We start from the raw sequence: 23334 nt of genomic DNA, 5'->3' as shown, positions 1-23334 counted from the left end.
GGTTTTCCAGTGGTCGTGTATGGATGTGAGAGTTGGACTACAAAGAAAGCTGAGTGCCGAAGAATTGATGCTTTTGAACTGTGGTGTTGGAGAAGACTCTTGAGAGTCCCTTGGACTGCAAGGAGATCCAACCAGTCCATTCTGAAGGAGATCAGCCCTGGGTCTTCATTGGAAGGACTGATGTTGAAGCTGAAACTCCAATATTTTGGCCACCTGATGCGAAGAGCTGACTCATTTGAAAAGACCCTGATCCTGGGAAAGGTTGAGGGCAGGAGAAGAAGGGGATGACAGAGGATGAGATGGTTGGATGGCATCACCAACTCAATGGACATGGGTTTGGGTGGACTCTGCGAGTTGGTGATGGAAAGGCCTGGCATGCTGCGGTTCATGGGGTCGCAAAGAGTTGGACACGACTGAGTGACTGAATTGAACTGAACTGATCACCATAAGTCCCATCACCACACATAATTACAAAATTTTTTCTTGTGATGAGAACTTTTAAGATATACTATCTAAGCAACTTTCAAATGTACGATACTGTATTATTAACTATAGTCACTATGTTGCGCATTACTGGCTGTAGTTCTTTTACTGTTCTCACTGTATAATAGTCCTTTATGTGAATATAGTGCAAATTACTGGTTCATTCTTAGTTGGTGGATCTTTGGTTTATCTTCTCTTTGGGGTTGTTATAAATGATGCTACTGTGAATACTTTTGAATTTGTCTTTTGGTACATTTCTGTTCAGTTGTATACTTGGGATGGAATTACTTGGCCAGACTGTTTGCGTATGTTCAGCTTTAGTCAGTATTGCCCTACAGTTCTCCAAAATGATTGTTATATTTATTTATTCTCCTGCTACTGATGTGAGAATTCTAGTTGCTCTGTCTTTTTGCATGCTCTTGATATCATCACTTTTTAATCTCAGACATTGGCATGTGTGAGTGGTTTTCACTGTGGTTTAACCTTCACTTACCTGGTACTCTAATGAGATTCAGTACCTTTTCACTGGCTTTTTTGATATCTTCTTTTCTGAAGTAACTGTTTACATTTTGCACCATTTTTTAGAAAAGAAATTAGGTTGTTTGCTACTTATTGACAAAATTCTGCTCTTTTAAAAAAAAAAAATCCCTCACAACAGCTCTGTGACTTGGCATAATGACATCTTACATGGGCAGATACTGAGGTCAAGAGATTGAATATGTTGTCCAAGAACACGTGGAGTATTAGAGTATAAGAATTCTTCTTTATCTCTAGTGGCTTATAATTTATTTAGTTAGGGAAGTAACACTCAGAAAACAATTAATAATACTAGCCAGTAAGTATTAAAATATTAATCTGGGTCTTGCAGGCCATGAGTGATACAGTAGTTAAAGGATCAGTGGTAGAAGTAAGGTTTAGTCTAGGATTTTAAGGACAGGTATGATTGAGGAATAAAGAGAAAATGAACATGTGTTTCAGGAAACGTAAACCACAACAGCAGAGGCATGGAGATAGAAATAATAATATGACCAGCACCTTGCCTTTGATTTTAAAAATTAACTAACTTTTACATTAATTAAATGTAATGTAGCGCTACAGCCTGCCAGCCTCCTCTATTCATGGAATTCTCCAGGAAAGAATACTGGAGTGGGTAGCCATCCCTTCTCCAGGGGATCTTCCCAACCCAGAGATCAAACCCAGCTCTCCTGCATTGCAGGCAGACTCCTTACCATCTGAGCCACCAGAGGAACTCAATTATAATTAATTAATCTTATCGAAGTATAGTTGATTCGCAATGTTTAAGGTGTACAGCAAAGTGATCCAGTTATACATATATTCTTTTTCATATTTTTTCCATTATAGGTTATTATAAGATACTGAACATAAGTTCCCTTTGCTATACAGTAGTTCCTTATTGTTTATCATATAGTGTGTATCTTAATCCCAAATTCCAAATTTATCTGTCCCCTCTTTCTTTATTGGTAACCATAAATTTGTTTTCTACATTTGTGAGTATATTCTGTTTTGTAAGTAAATTCATCTGTATAATTTTTTTAGATTCCATATATAAGTGATGTCACATGATATTTGTCTTTCTCTGTCTGGCTTACTTCACTTAGACACCTTGCCTTTGAATAATTCTTTGTAGGACTTTATGATTTAGTTGTCTTATGCAGGACTGTATCTTTCATGAGGGCAGGGCCCATGGCTGTTCCATTCACCAGAGTTTAAGGAAGACTCTATTGAGATACTGTAGTGGAAGTATACTGCCTGGAAGACAAGCCAGGTTATTGGGGAGTGGTTGGCAATCTCAAGGATTATATCTTGTGAGCACTTGCATAGATTGGGTTGGAGTGCAGTCAAATCTGAACACGATGAACTGAGACTTATCAGTGTGTAAGAAATAATAGTGACTTGGGTCAAGGATACGTTCTTAGAGGGAGAAAGTCCAGGAATAGAAAATATCTTATTTCTGTAAAGAATCTGCAATCTGGATGCGAAAGACCCACAAGAGAGGAAGGAAGGACCAGTGAAGCGAGCATTTCATGGGAAGGGGGGCAATCATTAGTGTCAACTGCCAAAAACATGGAGGTTAGAGGTCTTTAGGCTTGTTGGGAGAAGAGCAGTATCATCTTCAAAGGATGTAGGATGGTGGGAAAAAAAAATTGCCTCTAGAATAAAAAGAGGATGTTTAGAAGCTGTTATTATTTTTTTGATTTTTTTAATTAGAATAAATAAAATATGCTAGTACATAAAACATTCAAAAATAGAGAAATTTAGAAACAGGGAAGAAAATAAATTATAACTGTCAGCAAGAGATGAGCATTGTATATATCCAGATATATTTCCTCTCTGTCTTATATAACTATCTTTAAATATAGTTGATATTATACTGAAAGCACAGATGTTGTCATGTTTTTCCACATGAGGAGTTTTCTGTATAAATTCAGATGCTTCATAAATGCACATTTTAGAGACTATGTAATAACCATCAAGGGGATATTTAGTAATTTATATAATCTATCCCCCTATTATTAGAAATTTGATTTTTTCTACTTTTTATTATTGTAAAAAATGGTGTTTTGAACATCTTTGTGAGGAAATCTTTTTCTACTTTAAATTTTTTCTTGAGGCTAAAAAAAAGAAAGAAGAGAAAAAAGAAGAAAAAAAGAAAAGTAATAAAAATAATAGGTTTAATAATTAAAGATTATTAATTGGCTATCTAAAAACTTGGAAAATGAACAAAATGTCAAAACAGAAAATAACATTTTTTGTAGTTGTCCTACTTAGAGATAACTACTGTGAAAATATTGATCTCATGCTCTGCCTGTTGATTCATTTATTAGTTTTTGAATGGAATCATTATCTACTATTTTATAATCATTGAAAGTTTAGTATCTTATTAATCCATCCTCATTTAATTAAATAATATGTTACCTCATAATTATTAATGGTTTTTGGCATTCCACAGTATCTAGTACCCATAAGTTAATTTATCATCCTTCTAATGATGGATATTTAAGTTATTTCTGATTTTTGCTATAGGTGGTGCAGTGGTAAAGAATCCTCCTACCAATGCAGAAGTCGCAGGAGATGCGATCCCTAGGCTGGGGAAATAACTGGGGGTAGGAAATAGTTACTTGCCCCAGTATTCTTGCCTGAAAAATTCCATGGACAGAAAAGCCTATTGGGCTGGGGTCGCAAAGAGTTAGACATGACTGAGCTACTAAACACACACACATACAAAATGTGCTATAACATATCTTTGTAGATAAATTTTTATTGACCTGTATGATTATTTTCTTACAATGCTGAGACATATTTAAAATATTTTATGCATATTATTGAATTTCTTTCTGGGAAGGTTGTGCTTATTTATACATATATCAGCTGTATTTCAGAGTTTCTGTTTCCCCACACTCTCAGTTTCTCTGTGTGGTTATTAAAAACAAACAAACAGACAAACAACCTATACTAACTTGATAAGCAAAAAAGCTATTAAATTTACATTTTTTGCAGTCTAGTGAAGATTTCATACATTTATTGGTCATCAGTATAGCATCTTTGATTAATATATTATTCATGACCTTTGTCATTTTTGTGGTCCCAGATGTATATTGCCAAGTTGTTTGCCAAAAGAGCTGATTACTTTATGCTCTAGGATACATTTTTCATTTTTGTGAATTGTCTTGAGTCTGCTTTTCATTTAAGGGATATTTTTTCATGTAGGGATATTCATTCATATTTGAAGGTAGAATGAAAAGATCTGAAAATGTTGGAAGGGCAAGAAATTTAGGGAAATTATAGATTCCAGAAGAAATATGAGTTGAAATGCAAGAAAATTGAGCCTCGAAAGAATGGAATGCAATGGAGATGGGGTGTTATTGCCACAGGAAATGTTATATGATGACTATTTTATTCCTTTCTTAGGTCGTTACTAAGCTCTGTGAGCATAATCCTTTAATTAGTCATTTAAAAAAACAGAAATCACTGTTTGTTTTTGTTTCTGATCAGTGCCTCCAAGGCTAGGTGGAGAACGAAAGGAAAAAATGAACCAACAAAAGATATTGCTCATCCGGTTATTTAATTGTTAATTTTAATACAATGCCCTCAGAAAACCATATGGATAAGCATTTGACTGAAGTGACTTAGCAGTAGCAGTGGTTACAAGAACATCTTACGGAATCAAGTATATTTTGGATTTGTATTCTCTCTCTTCTTCATAATTATTCTGATTGCTTATTTGAGGCAGAAACTATGAAAAGAATATGTTGAAGAATAGAATTTAATGAATTTGCTCAATAAGTAAATGAATGAGTGAATCTATGGCATAGATTTAGTTGCACTTGGACATGAGGAAAGAGTCAGCAATCTAGTTTAATTGGGTGTTAGGAAATCATAATTATTTTAAGTTATGGTGATAAAGGATTATTTGAGGGATAAAATTTTTAGATAAACTTGAAATTTATGTAGGAAATGTCATGATGCACAATAATACATCTATGAATTAAAGATATTTTATAATTATAAGACAGTAGTGCAGCCTCATACTTTCTACTGTCACATTATAAAAAAATCAGTGAATCAATTGAAGAACTTGATGTTTATTAAAGATTTGGAAAAGATTTTTCTGTTTTTAGTAAACAGGTAAATTGTGATAAATGGTTTCATGAGAAAGTCTGTTTTTGCTCTTGGAAGTAGCTTCACGTGGTACAATGTTTGTTTGGTATGCCATTTCTTTGCTGGTAGCTTCTGCTGATGAATATTTTATAATTTTCTCTTGTAGAAATTTAGGAGGACTTCCCTGGTGGCACAGTAGTAAAGAATCCACCTGCCAATGCAGGAGTCTTGGGTTCAGTCCCTGGGTCGGGAAGATCTCCTGGAGAAGGAAATGGCAACCCACTGCAATATTCTTGCCTGGAAAATCCCATGGACAGAGGAGCCTTGCAGGCTATAGTCCATGGGTTCGCAAAAGACTCAGACATGACTTAGAGACTAAACAACATCAGCAGCAGAAATTTAGGAAGGGGATTTAAGGGATTATTAATCTTCATCTGAATGTGTGAGTATGAGCATTGAGAGTGACTGGGAGGGAAGAAGTCTGGGGCCTATTTCGATGTATGAGGTTTCTTGGAACTTCTCCTGGGATGATGATGATTCATTGCTTTGGAGTGCTTGCTTCCTTTTGTGGTTCTAGTTCCTCTCTTTGAGGGCAACCCTGCTTATCTTCCAAGGCCTGGGGAGCTGATATTTGCTGTACACCAGTAGGATCCTCATCAGGCAGAAACTCCCTGATGTACTTTTGTAGTGCTTGTCTGTCAATAAAAAAGACAAGACCATCTGAGCTGTCATTGGTGAGGGATGCACTCGACTGGTTTCTGTGGATCTCTGGGCTTGCTACACTGGCTGTCTGAGCTTGATTTTGATGCTCCCCTTGGGTTACGTGTGTTTGCTGCAGCATCTTCTCCTGCAGGGCCTCGTACAGGGGACTAGAATGTTCTGCACCTCTCTCCACCAAACAGAGCTCTTGGTCTCTCTGCATCCTCTCTTCAAGGCCTGACTCAGAGACTGAAGCATCATGTTCTTTCGTAGAGAGACTTTGTTCTCCTGTCAGCTGTTGGGGGCTTTCAGTCTCCTCCTCCAGTGTTACAGGGCATGTCTTTTGGGTGACTGCATTGTTCTCATCCAGACTTTTTACTAAATCCTCCTGGGCTTCTAGGGCTCCATCTTCCTCTTTTTTGGCACTTGGGCTCTGGTCCTTTAGCTCTTTTCTACTGTCTTTCTTTGTAGGGAGTTGCCTTACGGAAAGCTGGTTGGTGATGCCTGCATTTGGGGCATCTGGGATCCCTGGCTCCAGGGACTTTGTGTTTTCATCTCTCACTATGAACACCTGCGTGTCGAGGTGTCCCCTGGGCTCCACAGCTGGGCCTCGGCCTGTTGTCGCTGAGCCCTGACCCTCGTGCTCCTGTACATATTCCTCTGTGACCTGCTCATCCTCTCCTCTGACTGCCAGCACTGCTGCCTCCTGAACTCTCTTTTCCTCACTCAGTGCTAAGTGTTTCTGAGTTTCTGGGTTATTACTGTCACTTCCTTGCACAGACCCTCTGAATGGGTTTGTTTGACTTTGGGAATCCCCTTGCACAAACAGATCACTTGTCTCTGAGTTGCTGTCACCATCCTCTGCAGTCAGGCTGTTGGGGGTTTCAGGAGACCTCTCATCATTCTGTGTGGCCACTGACTCAGAACCTTCCCCCTGGTAGCCGTCATCTTCCTTGACCAGCTTGTCATGAATTTTGGTGATCATCTTATTTTTTTCTCCAGATTGGTTCTCAAGTGTTGTCAACTCCCATATTCTTTCTCTTGTTCCTGGTGTCCCTTCTGCTTCAGGGGCATTTTTACTGTTCACAAGCGCTTCTGCTGTGCCTTCCTCAGCATGTCTTGCCTCTTCTCCTGGGCTGATGGCTCCTTCACTTTCGGAATCTTTCTGTTCTCCTCCTTCTAAGTTTAACTCATGTGTCTCAGAATCTTCTCCAGCATTCTTTTCTTTTGATGATTCCTGGAGTTCATGATACTTCTTATCTTCTGTTGGCTCTTCCAGAGCTGGTGGCTGAGTTTTTTCCTCAATTTGTTTCTGCCCTACTGTTTGATGGACCTCTGGACCTCTTACACCCTTCCTTTCAACTCTAACCATGGGTGTTTCTGAAACATTTCTGTTCTCACCTTGGACTGACAAGTCCCTTGTTTCATATTCTTTTTCTTGTATGGGTGGTTCTGGAGTCTCAGCTGTTCTACTCTCATCCTTGGCAGCAGCTGATTTCTGTGTCTGAGATGGTTTCCGAGCAGCAGCTTGTTTTGGCAGGTCGGCATGTTCTGAACTGGGCTCATCTTTTCCCTGTACTGATGGTTCTTGTGATTTAGGGTGTCCCTTAACACCCTTCTCTCCTGCAACTTCCTGATCCTCAGATGATCCGCCAGGCCTCTGTGTGGTTTCTTCCAGTGGAGAATGCAGGATTCCCAAGCTCCCTTCCTGTTCTCCAAACCGTCCTCCTGTCTCAGTGCCACTTTGTTTCCTGGCTAGTATATCTCCCTTCTGGAGAATCTCCTTATTCTGTCCCTCCCCCTTTGTGTGACTGCTGATCTGTTCTGATCCTGCCATTGGCTTACTTGTCTCACGTTGGGTTCTACTGTCACCTGTTGCTGATACATCTTGGTCCACTTTCTGGCTCTGTTCATCTCCTTTCAGATGTTGGTTCTTAGAGTCACTGTGTTCAGACGTTTCTACTGGTAGTTTGTGAGCTGTGGTATGTCCCTGTGGGTCCACCCTATTGTGTTCAACTGCTCTCTCTTCGAGGCTGAGATGAGTTGATGATGCCGTTCCTGAAGGAAGCACCACTTTGTCTTGAGTTTGTGAAGTTCCTTCTGTCCACTGGTCAGTTCCATTTGTCACCTGAAGACCCATATCCTGTGGCATCCCCTCTGGTTTAGATACTTGTCTTGGTTCTGAGTTTAGTAATGACTGTGTGTCAAGGTAACAGACATTCAAAAAGCTGAAGATTGCAAGAACAAATTCATCAAAGCTGATGGCGCCATTACTGTCAATATTCAGAAGATTCAAGTTTCTCTCCACAGCATGGATGGCACATGGCTGCATGGAAACACAGTGAAAAATCAGCCTATTTATATGTGGTCAAGTGCCCTGAGTGTCTGCATGTTTTCTAAGAACCCTCTTTTTTTATTCTATTCCTCATGAACTTGGGAAATTTTCTCCAAATGTGTGTGTGTGTGTGTGTGTGTGCTCAGTCATGTCTGATTCTTTGTAATGCCATGGACTGTAGCCAGGCTCCTTTGGAATTTTCCAGGCAAGAATACTGGAGTGAGGTGCCATTTCCTACTCCAGGGGATCTTTCTTACCCAGGGATCTAACCCACATCCCTTGTGTCTCCTGCATTGGCAGGTGGATTCTTTATCTCTAGCACCACCTGGGAAGACCCTCCCCAAAGAAGGTAAGACCCTCCCCAAAGAAGGTAAGACTTTGTTGGTTCTGGTTACCATTTTTGATTAGAGAACTATCTTTAAGAAGGAGCATTCATATCAATTGTGAGTTGCATGTAGATGCATCTAAGCTCAGGACTCCTCTCAGATGCCTACTTTACAGAAGCAATAGTCCCAGTGATGAAAACCTCATTTCCCCCTAGAATTCATGACCAAGCAATTGCACAGAGTAGGGAAATGAGATTGAAAAAAAATTTATTCAAAAGTCAATGAGTACTGAGAGCTGGTAACCAAATGTAAAATGGGGAGGGATTACATATGCCCATCTTGCTTGTATTTTGGAGAAATGGCAAATGGAGAAGAATTTCCATAGCTCCATGAGCACTTCACCTGAAAAATGTCCTCAAATTCGCTCTGGATGAGCTGTTTCAGCTCTGTGCAGGTCAGCATCGCTGCATCCTCCCTGGCGTACTTGTGGAATGTCTCAATTACACAGAGGATGTCTCTCAGGAGCTGAGGCATCTTTACAAACTCAGGAGACTGTGAGAAAGAACAAACAAAACTCACTTCCTAGGATAGATCTCTCAGGAAGGAGATACCAGATCTCCCTTCCTTCTGTCCCTCCCCCAGCTCCACTGACATCGTTTATTCTATTCTTTATCTTAAAATTTGTGCCAGATAATGTGGTGAGATAGGATTTTTGCACAGATAAATATTAGAAGAGATACTTCTCCCTACCCTGCAGAAAATAGAGACACTCATGTGTTCAGGGAAAGCTTTATTGTAAAAGGAGAGTAGAAAAAGAACTCAAATGTAAGTACTAAAATGTACAAATGAAGCCAACAGAGTGGTACTAATCATTTCAGCATCATCTGAGTCTGGCCACCTGTTTTCCTCTGCTCTTGGCTCAATCTAGCTCCTCATTTTAGGAAAGTATAACTTTTAAGTTAGGAAAAACTTCCAGAGGAAAGAGAAGTAACACAGAAAATCAGCCTCCATTTATGCAGGCCAAGCAACATGTTTTTACCAAGAAGATGTGGCTCCATGAATTCACTGGTAAAACAGAGTCTCAACCCCTTAGTCATTATCCATCATTTAAATGACCCTATATTTTAATATAGGTCTGAGTCCTGTGTCTTATTAAATTGTATTCATACCTATGTCATACAAATAGTTTATAGGTTTTTAAAATGAAATTTTATTATTATTAATAATTTAATTATTATTATTAATAATCATCAACCTAGAGTTAAGAGTGTATTTTTTTCTAAAATTCTCATACATTCTCATACAATCTCACACAAGAATAGCAGCCGAGATTCTAAATATGGTCAAGCAGATAGTCTCTGAGACTTACCTTGTTCTCGAGTGAGAGCAAGTGGAATGTGGGGCAGCGGCTGTGAGCTGACAGGAGGTGCTCAAACCTTTTATTGAGTCTCTAATTGCACAGTTAGGAAGGAGACAGCCTCTGGGTCTAAAGCCCTGATTCATCACCACCAAACCCAGTCTTCCCTCCTTCTCTACTCTCGGATTGTTTTATTTTTATTTTCTTCTTTAAGCACCTTCAGTTAAGTAATGGTTTTAGACTCATCTGAAGGAAGGGGAAAGGGTATTATCTTGTTTCATTTATTGACTTTTGCAGGTTATAGTTTTGGGGAATCTTTGAGGTGGTTGTTGGCTATTTTTCTTAACCTAAAGACACAATTACATTTCTGTTTGACAAATCACAGGACTGGCAGGGACCTCAGAAGTCATGATTCCTCTTTCTGCCCACAGGATGGACTGTATTTGACCTAGCCTGGACATATGAGTGTCAATCATGTGTTTAAAAATAGAGGCTCCAGTTCAGCATATGACAAAAGTGGAGATACCAGTTGAATTAGCTGTTTCTATGTTCTGCTCTCCTTGCCCAAAGGCAGCGTTAGAAAAAAATCTGAGTGTGCAGAATTTTGCTTACCTAAGATGTGCTATTTTAAAAATGTGATTGATATCTACTCTTTAAAGGCACTTTTACAATCCAAGGAACTTAGAAATGAGCATCCATATTACTGTGTTCTTTGTGTTAAAGGGAAAGGGAGACAGAAACCATCAAGCTGAGGACAGGTAGGAAACAGCCTAAGATGCTAAGCTGGCAAATTTGGGATTACCTCCTAGATCTGCATCCCTCTTAGTGGAAACTACTTAATTAACAGGAGAATTGGGTTCAGCTTTTTTGATACTTAGAATAGAGGATGTTTTAAAAATTCTTTTCTGCTTGCAAAAGGTTTTTAGAAATAGATTCATGTAAACAAGTGTAAAGGACAAAGACCAAGATAATGGAAAGGTGGAGATAGAGATAATTATAAGAGAAGATTGAGGCTAAGGCAAGCATTGATATTGAGCAAAACCTTGTTCTGATTTTCTTGATAAACAAGACAAGTACAAGGGAGAATGTTAAACATAAACATGGCAAGGATGTTGGGGTGAAAAAAATCCACGCTGATAGCTTCTACCTATAAGAAGTATTTCTTAGCATTCTCCCCTAAAAGGGAGAAGAGTTCTACTGAGAACTGGGATATCATGCAAAGGTCATCTTAATTCTGATCCGTCAGAATCCCCTGAGTACCAACGCTTTCTCAGACACTCTGCCAGCCACTGGGGTATTTTAAATTGAGTAAGTTTTATCTCCCTGTCCTGGAGTTCACGAGCCAGCCTCATGAAAAAGGATTCAAGGAAACAGTATGTTCAAGGCTGGATTGAAGACTTGGGGGAGGAAGTAGAACTGTTTTGAAATTTTTGAAGAATTTTCATAGGGATGAGAAATGGGGAGGGACAGAAAGGAACTAATGTTTACTGAACACTTACGACCTGTCAGGTGCTTACATGGGCTGTCTTACGTAATCCTCATTGTCCTTTTGGTAGTCATTATCCTCTTTTAACAGATAAGGAAGTTAAACTCTTAGTTGTTAAGTAACTTGCGTATGGTCACGTACCAAGTAAATTGCAAAGCCTGAATCAGAGTTGAAGCCCTTCTCAACTAAATTTCTCTGAGCCTGTGCTGTCTCCATTATCTTGAGTTCCTTATTTTGTGTAATGCCAGGGAATAGAACTAGAATCAGTGGTGGAAACTTTCTACAAAGCAGACTTTATTGACATGTACACACTGCTATATTTAAAGTGGGTAGCCAACAAGGACCTACTGTATACTGTATAGGGAAATCTGCTTAATATTCTGAAGTTACCTAAATGGAAAAGAATGTGAGAAAGAATAAATATATGTGTATGTATAACTGAATCAATTTGCTGTACACCTGAAACTAACACAACATTGTTAATCAACTACGCTGTGCCTGCTGCTTAGTCGCTTCAGTTGTGTTGGACTCTGTGTGACCCTGTGGACTGCAGCCCACCAGGCTCCTCTGTCCATGGGATTCCCTAGGCAAGAGTACTGGAGTGGGTTGCCATGTCCTCCTCCAGGGGATCTTCCTGACCCAGGGATCAAACCCAGGTCTCCTGAATAGCAGGCAGATTCTTTAGCACTGCATCACCAGGAAAGCCCCTAATCAACTACACTCCAATATAAAACAACATTTAAAAAAAGCAACCTTAATTCATAAGAACTTTTTAAGGGATAGTTGTCTGACAGTGGTGTAGGCTGCCTATAAAGTAATGAGATCGCTGTCACTAGACCTATTTAAATAGAGGTATTATCATAATCCACTGACCTAGTTTTGGGAGAAATCCTGCCAAAGGAAGAGGTGAGGCTGAAGTGGTTTACAGTGAAGGACACAGAACTCTTCCAACTCTAAATGTTTATGGTTTTAGGTTACAGTTTCTATTTGGAAAATCAAGATTGGGTATGCCTTTTCTTGGTGTGGTCCTCTTTGGGTTGATTGTGTCTGGGACTCTCTGTGCTTCCTTGGACCTGGATATCTATTTTCTTTTCCCAAGTTAGGAAAGTTTCAGATATTTTGTCTTCAAATAATTTTTCTACCCCTTTCTCTCCCTCTTTTCCTTCTGGGACTCCTACATTTGAATGTTAGTATGCTTGATGTTGTCCCTGAGGTGTCTTAAACTGTCCTCATTTCTTTTTACTTTTTATTCTTTCCTTCTGCTTAGTGATTTTCAGTGCTCTGTCTTCCAGTTCACTCATCTGTTCTTCTGTATCATTTAATCTACTGTTAACTCCTTCTAGTGGAGAAGGCGATGGCACCCCACTCCAGTACTCTTGCCCGGAAAATCCCATGGGTGGAGGAGCCTGGTGGGCTGAAGTCCACGGGGTCACTAAGAGTCGGACACGACTGAGCAACTTCACTTTCACTTTTCACTTTCATGCATTGGAAAAGGAAATGGCAACCCACTCCATTGTTCTTGCCTGGAGAATCCTGGGGACGAGGGAGCCTGGTGGGCTCCCGTCTATGTGGTCTCACAGAGTCGGACACAACTGAAGTGACTTAGCAGCAACTCCTTCTAGTGTGTTTTTTATTTTAGTTATTGAATTAAAAATTTTTTTAATGAAGTATAGTTGATAAGAACAAAATAATGTCATTTGCAGCAATGCAGATGCAAACAGAGATGATCAGTTACTGTATTCTTTATCCTTGTTCTTTTTATATTTTTTAACTCTGTTAAAAACCTCTAACTTCTCACAGTGTTCATCTAGTCTTCTCCCAAGTTCTTTGAACATCTTCATGATCATTACTTGAACTCTTTATCTCTACTTCACTTAGTTCTTCTTCTAAGGCTTTATCTTGTTCCTTCTTTGGAAATATATTCTTCTGTTGCCTCATTTTGTCTAAATTTTATCTGTTTTTGTCTCTGTGTTTGGTAGGTTGGTTATGTTTGCTGATGGTGGAGAAGCAGCCTTTTGCAGGAAATGTCCTATGTGTCCAGAAGCACACTCCCCTCTGGTCATCAGAGCTATGTGCTCAGGGGTGTCCCTATGTGGGCTGCATGGATCCTTCTGGTGTGACAGGCTAACTGCTATGGGTGGTCTGGTAGCTGTGGCAGGTCCTTGGTCTGGTTGGCCCTGTCTTGTGTGAAGGCTGCCATAAGCTGGTTGGAAGTGTGTCATGAGGCAGCTGGCTATAGAACCCACTGGTTGGTAGAGCCAGGTTCTGAAGTGGGTAGCTGTGAGGCCAGGGTTCCTAGATCCAGTGTCAGCAGCTTGCTGGTGAGTGGGGCCGGTTCCTGAGACCATCCTGGCTGTTGGGTCAGGATGTTCCAGAGCTAGTGCTGGCCCACTGACAAATGAGGCTGGCCAAGGGGTCTCAGCACTGGTGCCAACAGGCTGATAAGTGGGGCTGGATCTCGGAGCTAATAAGCTAGAGGGAGGATTCCAAGATAGTGCTTCTCAGCACCAGTGTCTCTGTGTTAGAACAAGCTCCTCCAAATGGCTGCTGCCAGTGTCTATGTGCCCAGGCTGTGCTCCAGTTGCCTCCTGCCTCTCTGGGAGGCTCTCTAAGACCAGCAGGAGGGTCTGATCTAGGGTCATTTCAAATTACTGCTTCTGCTGTGGGTCCTGGAGCATGTAAAATTTGGGATGTGGTTATTAGCAGTGAATTATCTATTTCTCACAGTTGTCTGGCTCTCCTGAAAGTAAGCCCTGCTAGTCTTAAAGCCCTATGCTCTGGGGCCTCATTTTCCTGGTTCAGGACTCTGGGGCTAGGAAGCCTGACATGGGGCTGAGACCATTTGCTCCTTGGAGAGAACCTCTGCAGTTCTGATTATTCTCCTGTTTGTCAGTTGCCTATCGCGTGTCATTCTCACCAATTGTTCTATAAATAGTTGCAATTTTGGTGTGCCAGTGGAAGGAGGTGAGCTCAGGATCTTCCACCATCTTAGCCACTCTCCTTCCCCAGAATGTATTTTGAAGCAGTGATGGAGGTGAAGGCAAATCTGACTGTCCGAACCTGGGGAAGCTCTGCACTCGGAATTAGTAGGAATAAAGGAGGTGGGGGTAAGAAGTGAAAGTGAAAGTGAAGTCGCTCAGTCGTGTCCGACTCTTATTGACCCCATGGGCTGAAGCCTACCAGGCTCCTCCATTCATGGGATTTTCCAGGCAAGAGTACTGGAGTGGGGTGCCATTACCTTTTCCGGGGGGTAAGAAGTAGGGCTTTAAACAGGAAAGCAATTGAATGTTTATGTAAGGAACTTATGTCTCAGCAGTCATTCCCATACCCTTCCTCCAATTTAGAACATAGAGCATAGACATTTGGTCATATATTGCTCTATCTTCCTAGCAAAGTCCTACATGACTGGTCTCTAAAGAAACTGAACAGGGCACTCGTTATCTGAATCTTAATGAGGTCATTAGCATCCCGTGCCTCTGACGGGGAGGCACCCGGTTGACACTCACCTCATTTGGACTTGGTTTAAAAAAAAAAAAAAAGAAACTGAACAAACTTCCATAAATGTAGACTCCTTGAGGGCAGGACTCTATATCTACTTTTCCACTTTATCTCTAGAAGCTTTAAGAGTATCTGGACTATAGTAGATGCTTTGTCAGTATCTGTTGACTCAATAGACTAAATGTACTAAAGTGTCTAGTACAAAAATTAATGCTCCAGGAAAACCTTGTCATTTATACTGAGGGGTGGGACTGAGTGCAGCCTGATCCCATTTACTTGCAAATTGATAGGCTTCTCCTCTATCCTGCCATAAATTTCCATTCAAGAGAGCTGGTGTGTAAACAGACCTACTTATGGAAATCAGAAGATTTTACTGATATAAAGGGGTAAGAAGAACATTTAGGGATATGAATAAATCCCATTACCTTTTCCAGGGGATCTTCCCAACCCAGGGATTGAACCCAGGTATCCCACATTGCAGGTGGATTCTTTACCAGCTGAACTACAAGGGAAGCCATGAATAAATCAGTAGCACAAAAGAGAAAGAAGGAAATAAACAGACAAACTGACCCCAGAGGATATAGATAACAATTCAGGAAGTGAAAGAGAAGTTAAAAATGCTCATTAATATCTCTTAAGAGACTAAATGAAACTAGATTAGGATGTTCTGAATACCAATCAGAAAACAAAAATAAGAGTATAAAGAGTATTTTAGATTAATTATAACTGTTTAGATGAACAAAAAGCAATGGAATTAAAAAAAGAATCCAAGTTGACAAAAACTTCTAGAATAGCATCATCTAACAGAACTTTAGATGTTTTCACTTTACAATTTGATAGCCACTAGTTACATGTACCTCAAAATATGACTCGTGTGACTGGGAAACTAAATTTTAGATTTTGTTTCATAATTTTAAATTTAAACACAAATGGTCACATTTGGCTCATGACTACCATATTTAACAATACAGTTTTAGAATATAAAGCATGGAAATAAAAAAAGAAATGTAAACAGTGGAAGAAAAGAAATATACATAATCAACTCAGGAGATTCCACTATCAACTAATAGGAACCTCAGAAAGATAAGACATAAAAAAAGATGAATGTGTCAAGGAATGAAAAGATTTTATAGAGACTTCAGATCTTAAAGGATATATTCATCTACGTATATCCTTGGAAATTTTAGAACACCAAGGGGGAGAAAAAGAAAGGTCCAGTATCTTGCCCAAGGCTACGAAGCTAGTAAGTGGTAAATCCAGTTTTTGCTTTCAGGCAAACTTGCTACTATGCCTGTGTGCTTAACGTAACAAGGTAGACATTCCCAAGTGTTAGAGTCTGTATATGTAAAAGGCATGATATATTTGGTTGTGGTTAGCAGACCCAGTTATTGTTAAGGGTGGGCTTCCCTGTTGGCTCAGACGGTAAAGAATCTGCGTGCAATGCAGGAGACTGGAGTTTGATCCTTGGGTCCAGAAGATCCCCTGGAGAAGGAAATGGCAACCCACTCCAGCATTCTTGCCTGGAGAATCCCATGGACAGAGAAGCCTGGTGGGCTATAGTACTTGGGGTCGCAAAGAGTTGGACATGACTGAGCGCCTAACATCACCAACACCAGAAATGTAAAAGTGTAAGTGATACTGTCAAAAGTTGCTAGAAAAAACTCATACTTTTATTGGAAAGGTAACAGGAATTAGAATAATGAAAATATTAAATAATGACAAAGGGAGAGGAGAAGAAAGGTAGTGAAATCATTTAAATCATCACCTCTCATAGTGGAAATATCATTTAAAACTGATAAATTTTATGCAAGAGATTACTGCAAGAAAAATCTTAAAAATATATTTAAGAGACTTTTTTTCTGTGAGGAATGGGACTGGGGTTAAAAAGATGTGAGCCAGAATGATTCTTATAAACTGTCAATCTGGTTCATCATTCCCCTGCTTAAAAAGACAGTAATATTTTGTTGTTCTCAAGATAAATATAATACGGCTTACCAAGCCCTTGTAACCTTTCTAGCCTTATCTCTTACCATTTATCGCTGATATTCTAAGTTCTAGTCAGATTTAATTTGACTTTCTTGAACCCATAGTACCCTCTTTTGCCTCCAGTCTTTGAATAAGAATTTCTCTCTATCTGGAAAGCTATTTCTTTTCCTCTTTGTGCGATAGATTCCTAACTATTCTCAAGTTCCAGCATAAACATCAAGTTCCCTTGGGAAAGCTTTTCTTGATCCTTCTAAACAGAGTAAGAAGATATTGCTGTTTTCATAAACTGTGTTTTTCTGACCTTAGCACTTAGAGCAGAATGTTTGACACTTGTGTCCTTCTCCCACTTCTAACCATCCTCTCTCCTCACCCATGGTCAGAAATGAAACCTGGGGATTGGCTTGGTCATGACCAACTCATGAAAACTAATGTGAGGACACTTTGTAAGGTGCTCCAGGGAAAAAGGGAGGTACAGGCACTCAGCATAATAAGGTCAGGGTTATTATTTGATAAGAAATAGATTCAAAGTAATGGTAATAAGAGGAATAAAGTTGATTTGTATACCAGAGAAGGAGGCTTTCAAAATGAAAATAATCCTCATGCTGATGAGTTGTATTTGAATTCAAATGCTTATGAGAAAACCAGCCAAAGCCTGGAATGGGAATCTCACCATTGCTTCTCACTACATCCCCCTACCCCACCCCCAGCACCATGAGACCACCATCTGCCTTTTCCTTGACCTACCCGTGCATTCTTACCCCACTAGGGTCACTGACAGATACTGAAACTAGAGCTTATTCCAATTACTAAACAAAATCAGAAAAAATTGAGGGGGAAGAATCATGAAATTCTATAATGCCCAACATTGAGGAATTTTCAATATATAAGAAAGGACTTAGGGCTTCAATATTCAGAAGGGAGAGATGGCGTGTTAGATGGGGATAAGAGGTCTTGGACAAAAAGAGCTATTAAGGTTATATTAATTCATTCATTTACCAAATAGTTACTGAATGCCTACATTATACATCTAGTTCTCAAAGCTCCTTGAACCAAGTTTCTTTGCATGCAGTTCAGAAGGCTTCATAGGCCCCAGGAACTTTTGAAATTCTAGGCAAAATTTTGAGAGTGTTTATTTTTCTAGCAAGACAGTCCACGTATTTTGTCAGCATCTCATAGAACTCTATCACTTTTTGTCTGTTATGGAAAGAATATACAAAATAAAGAATTCCAAGTTGTAGTCTCTGTTTTCAAGATATTTTCAATTTGGCAGATGAAGCAAGTATAAAGCCAACTAAAGTAGACTATTATAATCAATAAATGAGGAGTAAATATAAAAAGTCTTATAATCAATGAAGAGAGAGATCATGTATGTTGGGGAGATAAGGAAAGATTTAGGGAAAAGGTGGGACTAAACTTGAGTTGAAATTATCTTAATTTAAACTGAATAGAAATTATCGAGGTAGACAGAAAGGAGACAGGCATTCCAAATAGATAAAATTATGCTAATAAGTCTCTAAAGTAAGGACAGTTATAGGATGTCCTAATTATGACAAATAGTCTAGTCTGGTTTAACACATGGTTAGCTCTTGGAGTGTTGTGGGGGTCAGAGTATAAAAGGTGGCTTATCTCTAGAATGTGGAGAGCCTTAAGGCCAAGCTGAAGACCTCAGACTTTATCTTTCAGAAAATGCCAATTTTTTTTAAAAAGGGGGAGTGATGACAAACGGAAATCAGACTTTTAAAAATTTTGGTGATTTGAGTGCTTGCCATTGATGCCCTGAGGGTTCAGAAAATGATAACCTACTCAGAAATCTTCCCTGGTGGCTCAGACGGTAAAGCGTCTGTCTACAATGCCTACCATCCGGGAGACCTGGGTTCAGTCCCTGGGTCAGGAAGATCTCCTGGAGAAGGAAATGGCAACCCACTCCAGTATTCTTGCCTGGAAAATCCCATGGATGGTGGAACCTGGTAGGCTACAGTCCATGGGGTCACAAATAGCCCAACATGACTGAGCGACTTCACTTCACTCAGAAATCTACCTCTTGGGTTAGTTCCAGATTATTGCGTGTGACTGTCAGCTCTTTTACTAACAAGTAAACAAGTGCTTATTACGTATTACACAGATCACAATCTGCAGCAGATTACAGTCCCAGCACACTTGCTGAACAAACTCATAATTAATATGACTGAATGAAAATATTAGCAATGTGCAGTTAGTGCAAAAGATGGAGCACAGATGGCTTTATATTTAACTAATGGCCACTGACTTTTAGTTTGAGTGGAACCAAGTTCCAGGACTTTGTTTTCTCAGAAAAGAGTGGATTAATTAAATGCATATGTAAATTTCATAAATGAGAGGGACAATAATTTTGGGTAATACTAGGGTCACAGAAAATGGGGGTAGGTTTAGAGTCTTCTCCCTCATTGAATAAACCTGGGATGATAATAAGGTGCTCTGGAGGAATATGGGAAACAAATGAGAGATCAGTTCTGACTGGCTAGAAAGAAAAGACCTTTGATGCTGAAATTAGGGTCTGATGATCACCTTCATCAGTTAATTCTTTTCCCTGTTTTCTGTTAGCTAAAGGTAGTTGTTGGGATGAGGGATTATTTGAGTTACTTTGAGAGTTGCAGCTGAATAAGCCAAATGTTAGAATAAAAGTAGTTTTTTTAGTCCTGAGAATAACCTTGGTGGTGGCTATTTCAGTCTCATAATTTGGAATATGAAACAGTGGAGGCCCAGACAACTTAAGTGGCTTTCAAGAGAACACATGGATAGTAAAGTGAAGAAACAGACCAGAATGACTACTTCACCACTGTATGCATATTGCTTAGGATGCCTGGCACATAGGAAATGCTCGCTAAATATTTGTCCAATTAATAACTGAATGAACCCTAGGCTTCTGATTCCTTGTAGCAGTTGTTCCACTGTACCATATAAACTATGGGAGATTTAATTAAAAAAGAGTGTCTTTGAGCAACCAGGACCTGGTTGTACCTGTACAATGTCAAAGAATACAGATTATCACAATATAGGTAGATTTCCCTAGAAACATAATCTCACTTTCCATGGTATATTAGTTTTCTAGGGCTGTTATCACAAAGTGCCAAATTCTGGGTGGCTTAACCAACAGAAATTTATTTCCTCAAAGTTATGGAGGCTAGAAGTAAAAGTTAAGGTGTTAGTCGAGTTGATTTCTTCTGAGAGCCATAAGGGAAGGATCTGTTCCTTGCTTCTATCCTTGGCTTGTAAATGGCTATCTTCTTTCTGTGTCTATACATCATTTTCCCTTTGTCTGTGTCCATTTTCCCCCTTCTTATAAGGACACTCAATATTCATATTGGATTAAGGCCTCACCTATTGACCTCATTTTAATTTGATTACCATTTAAACACTATCTATCCAAATATGGTTACATTCTAAGGCACTGAAGCTTAGGACTTCATCATTTGAAACTTTGGTGGGGGGACATAATTCATAAAACATGGAGACCAACTTTTCCATCACACAGCATAATAAACCCTCAACCCCATTTTCTAGCATCAGCCAAGGTGATGTTAACAGAGCTCCCAGTTTATAGTTAATAAAAGAGTCAATTCCTAGGCAGGTTGATAAGAAATCCGGGGTCCCTGAGAGGAGGAGAAAGGGGTCTGGGGCTCTCAAAGTGGAGATAGGGGTCTGGAATTCTCAAGGAGGAGGAAAGGACAAACATCTTTTTTTCTCTACATTCCTTAGTCTTAGTCACTTAAAACGTTGTTTTTCTTTGAGCCAGGAACTGATGATTACAAAACAAACAACTCAGTTTAAACTCTGTACTAAGGATTATGTAAAAACAATGTATTCTGCTTGAGGACAGTTTCTCCTTCCTGAAAACATTCTGGCTAATCCTGTTATCTTAAAATGTAAATTATGGGAGTGGGTCTAGTAAGATCTTTACAACCTTAAGACATTCTTTTGATTTATTGTAATAACTAGTTAAAAAGTATATAACTCCTTTAGCTAACGCTAGTGAGGGGGGCATTCTCCATCCCCCTTCTGATATCTGTGTCAGAAGCTTTCTCTGTCCCTTTTTATACTTTAATAAAACTTTGCTATACAAAAGCTCTTGAGTGATCAAGCCTGGTCCCTGGTCCCTGGTAGAGAAGTTAAATCTTCTTCGGAGTTCAGGAATCTGAAGCTGTTCACCTTAAGCTATCAGTTAAGCAGCCAATTTCCCAAAAGCCTCAAGGTTCTTCCCATGCATGTACATTATCCCGGTGGAGCAGGAGGGTTGCCTGCCAGCATGTTCTCCTGCCAGCATGCTAAAATAAGAGCCACAGGGCATAGGCTGGCTGATTTTTTTTTTTTAAAGTACATGCTATTATAATTGTGATGAAACAATACTTTCTTCTTTGGAAATTGGCTCTTTCCTCATCTTGTGAAGTGCTGCAAGAAGTGTGAAGGACTTTGATTATTTTTATCATGGTTATTATGTTGAACTGTCACTTAGATAATGAGTGTGTATTTCAGAAGCATCCTGGGGTTGGGATTTGTAAGGAGGCTCTGGAATGAGTGCCTACTGAGAGGACCCTGGGGAAAGCCAGTGAGGCTCTTTCCAGGGTTTCTGTGAAGATTCTTAGTAAGTAAAAGCATACACTTAAGAGGAAAGTACTTTTGCAGTTAGAAAGCATTTGAAAGAGATGGAACTCCAAGATAGAACCAGGGGATTCCTAAGATTTGTCTTTAGTGGGCATCTGCTATTTGTGTTAAAGTGAGAGAGAAGCTCTTGCTCCTTGAAAAAAGTGCCACCTTACTCTATCAGAATGATACTCAGGAGCCATAGGCTTAGCTTTCTTGTCTCCACCATTGACCAAAATGTTGTGTCTATCTTAGAAAATCTTCTCAACCATGACCCTCAAAATTAGAAATGATACTATCTTACATCAGGGCCTTCTTGGATTTATTCCTAGTTACCAAGGTGTGACTATTAAATATAGATTCCAGCAGGTGGAACAGGGGTGTTAGATGATAGTCTGATGCTTTTGGCCTGATTATTATTAAGCACCTTCTGACTAAGTCACCTCATGGATTGTGTTGCTTAAATCAAGAGGTCATTTAATTTTTGTATTGCCGAGCTGAAGTTTCAGGCCATTTTCTTCTATTGGCTTGTCAGATGTCAGAGACCAAGAAGCTGCTGTGTTCTTAGAAGCAAATATTAACAAATACTGGAAGTACCATTATTTATCATGAGCGGTGAGTCGCCACCAGAAAGTGTTACTAAAAAGTATGTGAGATATGGCTGCTTGCTGCTTAAAAGCCAATAAACAGGCCAGGTTGGTAGAAAGCAAAGTGTGCTTTTTTTCAGATTCTGGCAACTGGCAGTGGGGGTGGTGGACGTCTGTCCAAAGGCCGACTGCCCTCACTGGCAACCACTGGGGCAAAAGCTTTTATAGACAGAAGTGAGGGGTGAGGGCAGTATACGCAGAACAGCACAGTCATCTCTGACAGTCATCTTCAAATTGGCATTGATGGTCTGACCAGCATCATGCTGGTTGTTTTAGATACAGTTATCTTCAATTCCAGGATCCATTTATGTCCATTTCTTTGAGGCCAGTTGTCAGAATTGTGGCAGCTTATGTCATGGCTAAACTCTGGTCATCATGTAGTTAACCTCTCTACCTGGTGGGGATTTTGGTATCTATAGACCGCTCACAGGATATGGCTCAGAATATTATCTAAAACTCTTGAGAAGGAATTAAAGATCCTTGACTATGCTTCAGTTCAGTAACTCAGTCGTGTCTGACTCTTTGTGACCCCATGGACTGTAGCACGCCAGGCTTCCCTGTCCATCACCAACTCCCGGAGGTTACTCAAACTTATATTCATCAAGTGAATGATGCCATCCAACCATCTCATCCTCTGTTGTACCCTTTTCCTCCCGCCTTCAGTCTTTCCCCGCATCAGGCCCTTTTCCAATGAGTCAGTTCTTCGCATCAATTGGCCAAAGTATTGAAGCTTCAGCTTCAGCATCAGTCATTCCAATAAATATTCAGGACTGATTTTCTTTAGGATGGACTGGTTTGATCTCCCTGCAGTTCAAGCGACTCTCAAGAGTCTTCTTCAACACCAGATTTGCTGCTGCTGCTGCTAAGTCGCTTCAGTCATGTCCAACTCTGTGCGACCCCATAGACGGCAGCCCACCAGGCTCCCCCGTCCCTGGGATTCTCCAGGCAAGAACACTGGAGTGGGTTGCCATTTCCTTCTCCAGTGCATGAAAGGGAAAAGTGAAAGTGAAGTCGCTCAGTCGTGTCTGACTCTTCACAACTGCATGGACTGCAGCCTACCAGGCTCCTCCATCCATGGGATTTTCCAGGCAAGAGTACTGGAGTGGGGTGCCATTGCCTTCTCCACACCAGTGTTAAAAAGCATTAATTCTTCAGCGCTCAGCTTTCTTTACAGTCCAACTCTCAGATCCATACATGACTACTGGAAAAACCATAGCTTTGACTAGATGGACCTTTGTTGGCAAAATAATGTCTCTGCTTTTTAATATGCTGTCTAGGTT

General features: G+C 39.9%; 1 protein-coding gene across 1 annotated transcript; it reads right to left on the bottom strand.

Annotated features, from left to right (window-relative positions):
* Positions 1–4548: 4548 nt before the first annotated feature.
* TCHHL1 (trichohyalin-like 1) lies at positions 4549–9015 on the bottom strand. Its single transcript, XM_010857466.1, has 2 exons — positions 8866–9015; positions 4549–8128 (listed from the first exon to the last, which is right to left on the bottom strand). Exons 1-2 carry the CDS (start codon positions 8995–8997, stop codon positions 5642–5644), a joined length of 2619 nt encoding a protein of 872 aa, XP_010855768.1. The 5' UTR covers positions 8998–9015; the 3' UTR covers positions 4549–5641.
* Positions 9016–23334: the final 14319 nt, after the last annotated feature.

This window comes from Bison bison, unplaced genomic scaffold, assembly GCF_000754665.1.
Source record: "Bison bison bison isolate TAMUID 2011002044 unplaced genomic scaffold, Bison_UMD1.0 scf7180017864381, whole genome shotgun sequence".
In the NCBI taxonomy this organism is placed as follows: domain Eukaryota; kingdom Metazoa; phylum Chordata; class Mammalia; order Artiodactyla; family Bovidae; genus Bison; species Bison bison.
The sequence above is the reverse complement of the archived record's forward strand: the minus strand, read 5'-3'. Positions and strand labels throughout refer to the sequence as shown.

Coding starts and splice junctions, on each gene's coding strand:
- TCHHL1 (XM_010857466.1), bottom strand. CDS start 8,997: ATGCCTCAGCTCCTGAGAGACATCCTCTGTGTAATTGAGACATTCCAC. Junction 8,129..8,865: donor AATTTGAGGACATTTTTCAG/GTGAAGTGCTCA, acceptor GTTTCCATGCAG/CCATGTGCCATCCATGCTGT.